At 50.9% G+C, this 12,144-nt stretch overlaps 1 protein-coding gene across 6 annotated transcripts in view; it reads left to right on the top strand.

Moving 5' to 3' along the window:
• The window catches only part of LOC149327683 (V-type proton ATPase 116 kDa subunit a 1-like), a 633,463-nt gene that overhangs the window by 185,191 nt on the left and 436,128 nt on the right, over positions 1 to 12,144 (top strand). For all 6 annotated transcript variants that reach the window (XM_089562560.1, XM_089562563.1, XM_089562561.1 and 3 more), the window contains exon 3: positions 4,413 to 4,513. In XM_089562560.1, coding sequence (XP_089418686.1) covers positions 4,413 to 4,513 — 101 coding nt within the window. The remainder of the gene's footprint in view (positions 1 to 4,412; positions 4,514 to 12,144) is intronic.

Below are 12,144 nucleotides of genomic sequence, written 5' to 3' on the forward strand. Positions count from 1 at the left end.
AGCGCCTTAACCACTGAGCTACCGCGGCGGGTCATCCATGTGCAAGTTCTGAACAAACTTGTTTTATGTAATTTCTCCAGTGCATGCCAGAATCAAAATGCACGCCTAAGTATTTAAAAATTGTTACATATTGTATCGGCTCATTGTTTACATGCAAGGTGATTTCGCTGCATTTTAAATTTTTTCCCCTAGCGCTGTACACCGTGTATTTTGCCTTCTGAGTGTTAACAGTGAGCTGGTTGGTAGTAAACCACTTTAAGGCCCTACCTAGTTCTTCGTTTATTTTTGATGTATAGTTCTGCTATTGAGTCTCCTATAAACACTAACGCCGCGTCATCAGCGCACATTAATGCTTGGAAATATTTTATGGCTGACGGAAAGGTTTGGTTTATTGAGGTTTAACGTCCCAAAGCGACTCAGGCTATGAGAGACGCCGTAGTGAGAGACGCCGTAGTGACGCCACCCCGTTTCAAAGGGGGCACTCCTATCCATCCATCCATCTATCCATCCATCCATACACGGGGCGCCGCAGGCACGCTCCGCTTAGTCATGTCTGAGGAGTTGTGTACAAGGCGTCGCTGGAGCGACGTGCTGCGCGCAAACGCCGGCGCCGTGCCGAGGAGACAGGCGAAGAAAGGCAAGAGCGGTTGGCTAAGCAACGCGCCTATGCCGCAGAATGGCGGGCCCGGCGGCGTTCTACAAGTTCTCTTTCTTTCAGTCGCAACAACAAGGCATCGCGCCGAACGGGTGGTGGCGTTCCTCCCTTCCTTTATGCTGCGGTTAGAGTGTCCACCGAGATGACAGGCAATTAGTGCGCCATTTCCTTTCCTCAAAAAGTCGGTAGCCACGCGTGACCTGTAGACGCGGCGCACTGCGTTCTTTCAGTTGGAGGCGCGGCGCGCTGTCGCAACCTACCAGGCTTAACCAAAGCTAAGCCCCCGCCAATTTTATGCGAAGCATATTACTAGAGGTACACTACAGCCTTCGCCGTGGTTATGCGCCGTGCACACCACGTGACATACCACGTGACACATGACGTCACGACAGAGGAAGACGGAGAGAGAGAGAAAGGAATTTTAGTGAGGGAAAGGAGGAGAGGTCGGCCGGTGGCAACATGGCCCTGGCCTGCTACTCCACACAGGGGAAAGGGAAGAGGAGGAAAAGGAAAGTGCGAATGAAGGCTGATGATGGAATAATACAATGAGTTTCACGGGTGATGTCTACACACACACACACACACACACACACACACACACACACACACACACACACACACACACACACACACACACACACACACACACACACACACACACACACACACACACACACACACACACACACACACACACACCACACTGGCTGGCCCTCGCATCGCGTTAGTAGACGCACATAAAACTCATAAAACTGGTGTCTGCAACACAAACACCGACACATGTCATTGACCATGTAGGTTGTGCACAGGCAGTCACAGACGAGTATCCAAGCCTGTTTCACACAAAAAGTTGAGCAGGGCCTTTATAACACGCCACCAATCAGAACGTCTCGTCCTGGCGCCCAGAAGAGTTTCCTCAGAGAGAGGGCGAGAGTCCAGATGTTTCACGGTCGCCTGGTACACTACAGCCCTTCGCCGTGGTTATGCGCCGTGCACACCACGTGGTACAGTGACGTCACACCACGTGACACATGACGTCACTACAGAGGAAGATGAGGGTCCCGCGCATTTCGAACGCGCGTTCACACTCGGTGTAGGTGAAACGCTTGCTCCACCGGGCAGGCGGACGCGGCTTCCGTGGCAATCCAGGCGCTCACCCAACGCGCGTCTCGGGGTTAGTCGGCGTTCCGCTGTAGCCATGCAGTTGTCTTCCCCCACGACGAAGGCTTCTAGTGGTTGTATTAAAAGGACCAAGTATTCAACCAAGGAAAGCCATGTATTACCAAGCCTAGCCATCAATATGCTTCGCATCTGACCAGGGCTAACCAAGTTAAGCCTCAGCTATTTTTTATGAACAGTTTCTCTATGTCCCCATTTAGTGCTTTGTACATGATGTACTTAGATTTTTTTGTGCTTTAACTCAATTTTCACTCAATTTTGATTTATTGATGTAAAAATTCAGTCAGTTGATTTATCCTGTGCTGCCAAATGCCGTCAGTAAGGGGGCAGTCGCCCCCGTCAAGCTGCTCTATGATGCAGCTTTTTCGCGGCTGCTCCTTTCCTTGTAAAATAGGAAAAATAAACTATTATTATTATCATTATATGGTTCGCGGACCAACAGGCTGACCTGCCATTGTGCCGATTTCGCTGTTAAGGTCTTAAGCGAGTACATCAAGTTCTGTAACCAATTCTGCCAGAACTTACTTTATACGGTTAGGCTGCTTCTCTCCCAGAGTTTTCGCGGTGTCACCAAGCGCTCCGTTGTTCTTTCTATTCATATCACAGCTCAATCGTGCACCGTCTTACTCTGCTGAAGAACTGATTAGCAGCACAGAGCGAAAAACGTCACCATGCACTTTTGGCCCCAGCAGCGACAGGCGAGTACAGGTGCATTCTTCTAAAACACCGAGAAGGCATTTCTCCAGCTTGTAGTAGATACAGAAGCGCGTCGTGTCAGCGTCCGAACTCCGTCGCTGCCGCTGCCAAAGTGCCCACCGAGAATAACGCCCACTCGATGCCGCGATCACAGCCTAGTCTTCGCAGCTGTCTCGGGAAATGGCAGCTCGTGCAACGGCGGGAAAAACGGACGCCGTCGAACAGTAAACTGTCCCGTCGAAGAATACGCTGAGCCACCCCAGGATGGAAACAAGATCCTTTTCACCGCAGCTCCTTGCTGAAGTTCGTGTGGGTCATCAGGCGCCTGTAAATTTCCAGTCAGGATAGATGCAGCACATTTACATGGGAGCCAGTAGCGGGGGCTTCTAGAGCAACACCGCGCGCCGCCCCTGCGCAAGCGCGGATGGTGTCGTTGCGGCAGGTGTGCCTTGAGATGGCCGGAACACGGCACCGCCGGGCACTCTCGAGGCCCAGTGGCGCCACGTGGTCAGCGGCGGCGGTACCCTCTGTGGGTTTCTAAGTGGACACAGGCCACCAACCACCGCGGGTTCGGGCTTCGCGCGAGCCAAGGGCCCCGATCAGCCGTCACCACACACACCCTGGGACACCGCTGCGGCGCACTCAACCTCCGCTGGCAGGAGAGCGATTCGCCGCAAAGAAATAGGCCTCCAAGTTCACAAAGGAGACGTTTATTCACGTCGTCCTTCAGCAGATACACAAACACTCAATCGTCACCCCGTCCCGGGGGCGCGCGAGGAGCAAGGCTCCGCTGCGCGCACGAAGCGACCAGAGTTATGCGCGCCGCTAGCACGCCGCTGCAGGAGAATGTCCCCGCGGCAGTGCTGTGATCTCTCTCTCGTGTCAACCGTTGGGCCGGTTGCGAGAGAGAGTGGGCAATCAACGCAAGGTACGCCTGTCTGAGGTCGCTGGACCCCGCTGGACAGGCTCGAGCCGCAGCAGGTCAGATGACACGTGCGGGCGAGCTCGAGTATGCACTGGTCCGAACGGCAAAGGCCGGCTCGGACAAACAGTAGCGTACGCACCTTACGCTGTCTCGGAGGGATCTCTCTCCGGGCCCCGCTCGGACGGTCGTGCGGTGCGCGGCCGCCAAAGCGGGTCCCGAAATCCCGCCAAAAGGCACCAATGGCAAAGGCCGTTGGGGAGCCGGGGCGGAGCTGTGGCCAAATGACAGTGATAAGTCACTTAGCCGCCTCTCCACCGCCTGAGGCGGTAGCAAAGGAAAGAGGAGAAACAACGCGGGAAGCCGGCACAGCCGCGCAAAGGCAACGGCGGAAAGCCAGGATTCCCACAGCTCTAAGCTCTTGCGCAACGACACCACAATGACCCCTGCAGCGCCAGTACAGACATCGATGGTAGTTAGCTGGCCACTGTGTTTAGAGGGTTCCACTTGAAAGCAACATTTCGTTTAACGACAATAGATTTGTGGTGGCAAAGTTGTCCACGAAGAAAATGGAATTTCTATGTGAGGGTGTTGTGAATTTAGGATTTCCGGATTGTATCGCTTTTTTTATACTAATAAATGTATCTTGCGCAACATCCTAAAACAACGCCAGCAAACGAAGCTCATCGCTGGAGTGCGGAGGAGAAGGGGCACAACTGCCCGTAGTCGTCGGTTCGGCATGCATCTGTCCTTTCTCTCCCTCTCGCACGAGTCAAGTGATGGGGTTGAATGAAAGAGCCTCCCTCTACGTATCCGTCGTGCACGCACCACCAACTTCGCTGTGCCACGGACCAGCGCGTGCTCGATATTGCCCCAGCCTGAAAGTGGGCCGGTGAGAACTGCAGACACCATGACCTCGGCGTATGCAGTAACCCTGATGTGTTCCATCTCTCCTCGCAGGATTCGTGGAGCGTGAGATCCGGCAGGACGAACTGGTCATTCCGGATGATGAAGAGGCCGAGCAGCGGCTACCCCAGGCCCGGGAACTGGTGGACCTCGAGGTGGGGGCTTTGTCGATGGCTTCGCATCGCCACCGTTGCGAATTTCCTGGTGGAGAGGGCAGCTCCGCTGCGCCCACTATGACGGTTTTGTGAGGGTTTAACGTCCCAAAGCGACTCAGGCTATGAGGGACGCCGTAGTGGAGGGCTCCGGAAATATCGACCACCCGGGGTTCTTTAACGTGCACTGGCATCGCACAGTACAGTTTCGCCTCCTGCGAAATTCAGCAGCCGCGGCCGGGATCGAACCCGCGTCTTTCGGGTCAGCAGCCGAGCTCCATAACCACTGAGCCACCGCGGCGGCTCCTCGCGACCATTCAGCAGATATAGTGTGCCATGAAATCTGAAGCACGTCCCTGCCCCAACGGATAGCGCGTGAGCGGTACAAAATGCACGTCGTCTTCGTTTGATTGCTCAGTGCGCAGCCTGCGTCGAAAAGAACAATGGCCGTGTTTGCGGAATTATAAGCGAAGAGGACCGCAGGGCCACTGAGAGTCCGCATTAGCGCTCTAGCGTCATACCGTTGAGGTTAAGGGTTCCAGAACTTTGGTCTTGTGGTAAAATACTAGGAGATGTCTATAACGACTTCCCAGAAGCCACAGTCCTTTATAAAATCATAATACAATTCCAATAAGGAAAGGTGACACGCAGAGAGACACGATCTCGCCAATGCTATTCAACGCCTGTTTACAGGAAGCATTCTGGGGCATGAAATAGGAGCGGCTGAGTATAAGAATTAGTGGAGAATGCCTAGGTGATCTCTAATTTGCTGATGACATTGCCTTGTTAAGTCATTCAGGACATGAACTGCAAAGTATGATAAATGAGTTAGACAGGCAGAGCAGCACAGTGATTTTAAAAGTTAACAAGCAGAAAACCAACGTAATGATAAACGATCTTGCAAGGTAAGAGCAGCCGGCAGTTGGTACCGAGGTGCTGCAAGTGGTAAGGAAATACGTCTACTTAGGGCAGGTAGTGACAGCTGATCCGGATCATGAGAGGGAAATGATTAGAAGAATAAGAAAGTGGTGGAGTGCATATGGCAGGTTCTCTCAGATCATGAATGGCAGTTTACCAATATCCCCCAAGAGAAAAGTATACAACAGCTGTATCTTACTGGTACTCACCTATGGGGCAGAAACGTGGAGGCTAACAAAGAGGCTTCAGCTGATGTTAATGACAACGCAGGGAGCTATGGAAAGAAAAAAGATAGGTGTAACGTGAAGAGATCGGAAGCGGGTGGAGTGGGTGAGGGAACAAACGCGGTGTACGGCGTAGCGGTGGTGAGGAGGACGGCGGAAGATCGCACGGCGGCTCACGCTATTCTGACGATGGTCGCGACTGCGGCACAAACGAGCCACGTGGCCAGCGACTCCTCAGGCGTAGCAAATTGTCTTGCGTGCGCCAGGGGTTGAGAGGCTGAGAGCGTGGGCGGGGAACCAGATGATAAGTGGGAGGGGCAGGTCTTTGGGGTTCTAACAGGTGGTGGGGAGGCCTGCAGACAGGAGCAGCAGGTGAGGGTCGCGCCACAGCATCGGCGTACGTTAAAGGAGCCGCGATCAGTGACTGCTGAGGAGGTGGAGGGGGCAGTACCTCGGCGACCTGCATGACACGCTGGAGGTTGGGAGTGAGCGGCGACGCAGGTGGGCTGGGCGACCTCCTCACGGAAGAACTGCTGAATGTGCTGGAGGAGCGACGGGTGGTCCAGAGCACCGTCCCCGGGAAGAATCAAGCTGCAAATAGTTGCCTCTTGCGGGTGGAAAGGCGCTGTTTGCGCAGCTCATCGAAGCTTTGGCAGTAGCTTATCACATCGGACACAGAGTGGGGAATTTTGACGACGAGCATCTGAAAGGCGTCGTCATCAATGCCTTTCAGAATATTTCTGATCTTGTCGGCGTCGCTCATGGAAGCGATGATGCGCTTGCAATGGTCAACGCCATCTTCGATGTGGCTTGCAAACGTTTTCGCCGCTTTGCTGTGTACGACTGCGCAAGCGTTGCTCGGCATGGAGCTTGCGCATAGCGGGACGGCCAAACACCTCTGCGAGGCTGGTTTTAAGATCCGCCCAGCTGGAGATGTCGGCCTCGTGGTTGTGGAACCAGAGATTGGCGACGTCGCTCAAATAAAGTATAACGTTGGTGAGTTTGACGCTGTCGCCCACTTGTTATACGCACTCACTCATTCATAGCAGGCCAACCAATTCCCCATATCTGTGTCATCCGCGCCGCTGAAAAAGGCCGGGTCACGCTGCCGCGCTGTTCCGGAACAGATGGCAGCCGAGGGAAGCGGTGATGCAGGTTGGGTGGCGGTCTCAGCCATCGCGGAAATGGGAGGCAGTGCACGGCTGCGAAGCTCCAGGCTGAGGGGATCGCTGGCACCTCCACCCCGTGTGGTGTAGGACGTCTTCCAAGGCGCTGTGTCGCGAACGACTAGCGGCACAGTCCCGGTACAGACCAATGGCAGCGGTCAGTCCAGAGCGCGCACGAGCACCGGAACGTTGTTTCACATTTCTTTGTCTTCTGCCTTAAGCGCCAGCCGCCGATGGTTTGAGAGCCGAAGGTCTGTCTTACCGCGGGTTAAGTACGTCGTAGTCAAAATCATGAGAAAGGAATTGGCTTGGGCAGGGCATGTAATGCGAAGACCAGAGAAGCTGCTGGTCCTTAAGGGTAACGAAGTGGATTCCAAGAGAAGGCAAGCGTAGCAGGCGGTGGCAGAAAGTTAGGTGGGCGGATGAGATTAAGAAGTTTGGGGGGATACACTGGCCGCAACTGGCAAATGACAGGGTCAACTCGAGACAAAGGGGAGAGGCCTTTGCCCTGCTGTGGGTGTAGTCAGGCTGATGAGGATGATGAATTTTAGTAGCAAGAAGTGCATGCGCGAGCAGGGAGTTCTTGAAGACGTCGCACGAACGTGTCTGTGCGGCACGTCGCCTCACGCGCCTCGAAGGCGTTGATAGGCACCGCACAGTATTAAGGCGGAAGCCTTTAATGCCTCATCGTTGTAAGGAGGAGTTTTCGACAGAAGTTTCACGCTTTTCAATTGGTTGAAAAGGTCGAGATCACGTCACAGTGCGCGAATTTCAAACGGGGCCAATTGTACTTTGTCTAGTAACCATGCAACCAATTAAAGGGATCGTATAGTGATGCTCCAAGTAAGTGGGAATGAGGTTAGTTAATTGCTTAATTGACCAAGTATCTTAATTAACCTTTCTAGTCGGATCAGATAAATAAATACAACCGAGTAGGAAATTCGTCGAGTTGGAGAATCGAACCAGGGCCTCCGGAGTTCGAAACGAGCACGCTACCACTCCGCTATGCCAGCTCGATGGTTTGGAATGAACAAAGGTGCGTCTAGTAAATACGGTGTCTTCGTTCACTCCCATTTGCGTCCTTTCCCGTTACTGCGAGGTTCAGGTGTCCACCGAGATATAAAAATAAATATAATAATAGTAATGTTTATTTGATTACCACGTTGTACATGATGATACAGGGGACCGAATTAAAAGCTGTCTTTCAACAGTTTGACGGAGCAACGGCCCCCTTTTTGGCAGCATACAAAGTGGCGCAAAAACAAAAAATATACAAGGTAAAGGGAAAACTACGTGCGATGAGCACACCGCACTGTAAGACTGCGCAAGCGTCTTACAGAAACATGTTACAAAACAGATGCATCAGGCACATATATTTAAAGCAGTACAAAACCATAAACACATGGCAAAAAGAAATAAGGAATTTTAATATTTAACACAATGCAATGCAATGCGAGAGAGATACATTTCCTTTCCTCAAAAACCAATTTACCGACGAGCAAGGCGTAGAGCTGAACGGGCGATGGCGTTCTGTGGACTCCCTGACAGCGTTGCAACACGCTGTCGCGTTCCACTCTTATAAGCGAAGCTTAACATCTTAACCACACATCAGTGACATAAGCGGCACCACCGCTCTTAAGGCTTCCGACTCACCGCACTTTACGTCAACAAAGCGCCCGCCTGAATTGTTTGTTACTCTCTTATTCCAGACCTAATTCTGACTCCATTAAGCTCGGCTCATTGCCTGTGCAAGCGGCAATTTTTCTTTTCTGACAACTTGAGCTCTCAGATTTTTATCTTTTGTTTCACACATAAGCTGGTCTTGCATAAGCGAGTGTCTCAAGCTTTTAAAATTGCATGTCGTCCTTGGAAAGAGGGGAGCTTGACCGGACGTCTTTTGTTTGAGTCATCATTCATCCAAACAACACTTGATACCATTACCAAAAGGGGGGGGGGGTGGATGCCACCCTTGCACATCCAATGATTACGTCATATGCTGCGTACTTAAATTTAGACTGCTTGCTCCCTAATTGTGAAGAAGGGGCCGCCGCGGTGCCTCACTGGTCAGGGCACTCGTCTACTGAGCCGGGTTCGAACCCGACCACTGCGGCTGCGTTTCGATCGAGGCGAAAAGCAAAAGGAGCCTAAGTGCTGCGTTATGTCAGCGTACGTTAAAGATCCCCAGGTGGTGGAAATTACTCTGGCACTTCTTTCTTCCTTTCTACTTTCACTCGCACCTTGCTCCCTTCCCTTAGAGCGCGGTTGAGGTCTCCACAGAGAAGTGAGACAGTTACGGTGCTATTTCCTTTCCTCAAAAACCACTTATTGCCACCAAGGAACCGGTACAGATCCCAAACCTGATTTACGCTTTGATTTGATAAGTGACTGTTATACTTTTTTCTTGAACTAATGTCGGACCAGACAAAGTTTCGTCGAACCGTCGACTAACTAACCTCACCAACGTAGCGCATTGGGAATTTCAGCCAAAACCCACAAGGACGTTTTTTTGCGAAGCCTTATTACGAGACAACCAGGCTGTTTTTAATAAAAGTGGTGACACTGCGAAGAACGCCGCAAATGCTTGACGTTTACAGGTTGGCGTGGTGGGTTAGTTTCAGCACAACAGAAAGAGAAACTTTGAGGGACGCTTAACGCAACCATGCGATATCGGTGTGTTCTCGATGCGCTGCGAAGAAGATTTCCAAAGCACAGCTAGAGAGACAGGCGGGATGTTCTGCTGCGGCGAGTATTTCTCGTGCAGCAAAAGCTTTTCGCTTACACCGCAGCACGTCGTCCGTAAAAACGTGGTGGCAGGAGAAAGGATATTACTTGTGCCGCAGGTATTCACTGTGTCAACGATGGAGCACGTTTTCTTGGACTGCTGGGATGTACATAGAAGGAGAATGTCCGCTTGACGGCATCAAACGGTTGTAAACGAGGATGGTGCGCCTTACGATCTTCTCATAGCTTCGGCAATGCATAAAGTGTATGGCGAGCATCTAAGGGAAGCAAAATGTATCGAAAGAATAAAACTTAAGAATCCAGCACCTCACTGGTTCCCGTGCATTGGAACCCTAAAAGAAATGACAGAATTTCAGCCTTTCTATGTCACAGGATGGCTTGCTGTTGTTGTGTGCACGTTGTGATTTTGTTGGCAGTAACTAAAAATAAACTGTAGAAGAACTGCAGATTGGGCTAGTTGGTGTAGATTCATAGTGATGGTTCAACAGCGCAAACACACACAGACCAAGCGCTGTGTGTGTCTTGTCTCCTTCTTGGTCTGTGTGTGTTTGCGCTGTTGAACCATCACTATGAACTAAAAATAAAGCGAGGATGGCGTGGAAATCTAAGGCGGTGACCAGCGAAGCAAATTTCTCGTTCCTTCCTTGCTTCCTTCCTTCCTTCCTTGCTTCCTTCCTTCCTTGCTTCCTTCATTCCTTCCTTCAGTGCTTCCTTCCTTCCTTCCTTCCTTGCTTCCTTCCTTCCTTCCTTGCTTCCTTCCTTCCTTGCTTCCTTGCTTCCTTCCTTCCTTGCTTCCTTGCTTGCTTCCTTCCTTCCTTCCTTGCTTCCTTCCTTGCTTCCTTCCTTGCTTCCTTCCTTGCTTGCTTCCTTCCTTCCTTGCTTGCTTCGTTCCTTCCTTGCTTCCTTCCTTCCTTTCTTTCTTCCTTCCTTCCTTGCTTCCTTCCTTTCTTCCTTCCTTCCTTCCTTGCTTCCTTCCTTCCTTCCTTCCTTCCTTCCTTCCTTCCTTGCTTCCTTCATTCTCCCGCCGCAGTGGCTCAGTGGTTATGGCACTCAGCTGCTGGCCCAAAAGACTGCAGGTTCGATCCTTTCCTTCCTTCTTTATTTTGTTCTCTTCTTTTCTTTCTTGCTTTCTTTCTTTCCTTCCTTCCTTCTTTCTTTCTGAAAGCACGGTCTGAGGTGACGGACAAACATCAATTCACCTTCGCCTGGCGATGCCCTGTCACCCAATACTTTGCTTAGCGGGATGACAGTGGAGCATAGAAAATCAACACATCTAATGAAAGTAAAAGTAAACACTGGTGCATAAAGCGAGAATGGAGACAACGCCACCGCATAGTTAAAAGTCATTAAAATAAAATGAAACAAAAGAATATAGCCAGTGGCATACAAAAAGCGCTTAAAAAAGAAACTCATAAGATACAAATCTAAAGAGTGAAAATTGTTTATATTGCTCATAGAGCAGATGCAAGCTTTTGCATTTCTCCTGAAGTTATGACGGGCACGAGGCTGCTGCAGATGCATAATGCGTGTTTGTGCTGTCCGTAATTCAGCAATTAAGTAATCAGGTTTCTGTGCGCCATGATTGTTCTGAACAAATGCATTCGAATGTTACTGCGCCGGAAGTCGTACGGTTTATTGCTGTGCATATGTTGCCACGCATTGGCGACTGCAGTCCGGCGAACAGGAAAACAGCGTGCATGGCTTCCAAACGAAACTCTTCACTTGGACTGTCTTGCGCCCATAAAAAAGACTGAATGATTGGGCGAGGGCGTAGCACCAAGAAGCGTGCTCGGCGGTCGTCGAACAGAAGGCCCGCCGCTCTCGGCCGTGCTCTTTTTAAGGCTCACAGCGAACCTTCGGGATTCGGCGCGAAAAGTTACCATCATTCTTGTACGACGTAGGATCGGCTCCGTCTGGATGCGATCAATGGAGATAAACCTGGACGCGTCTTGCGTCACAAACAAAGCGATAAAACGGCGTGCCACCAGCTTTGAATAATGAACAAACAAACGCTACAAAAATTGGCGGCAAAATAAAGAATACAAGTATACGTAGTCACGTTTAATTTCTTGTTTGTTTGTTTACTGGGATTTAACGTCCCAAAGCAACTGAGGCTATGAGGGACGCCGTAGTGAAGGGCTCCGGAAATTTCGACCACTGACATCGCACAGCACACGGGCCTCTTGAGTTTCTCCTCCATCGAAATTCAGCCACCGCGGCCGGGATCGAGCCCGCGTGTTTCGGTCCAGCAGCCGAGCGCCGTAACCACTGAGCCAGAGCAGCGGTGCACGGTTAATTTCATTGCTGATACGGATAGCAAGCTTAATTTAAATATTTCATTTATCTTCAGTACATTGTGCTTTAAGATAATGGGTATGTTCAAATGGCTCACCTTTTCTATGCAAGGCCGTGCTCTTTTTTGCAATAAAGTCAAGCCTGTACAAGCTTGCCTTAGTAGAAGTACCCCAAATTAAGTGGTAGTAATGGAAATGACAATGAATTAGCAAAATATAATAAACGCTTACGCCAGCTGGGAACCAAATATCTAATATCATAAACAATGCCAAAAGGTCTAGCGATATTT

The sequence above is a fragment of the Amblyomma mixtum genome, chromosome 10 (assembly GCF_055824585.1).
Source record: "Amblyomma mixtum isolate Tamu chromosome 10, ASM5582458v1, whole genome shotgun sequence".
Lineage (NCBI taxonomy): Eukaryota > Metazoa > Arthropoda > Arachnida > Ixodida > Ixodidae > Amblyomma > Amblyomma mixtum.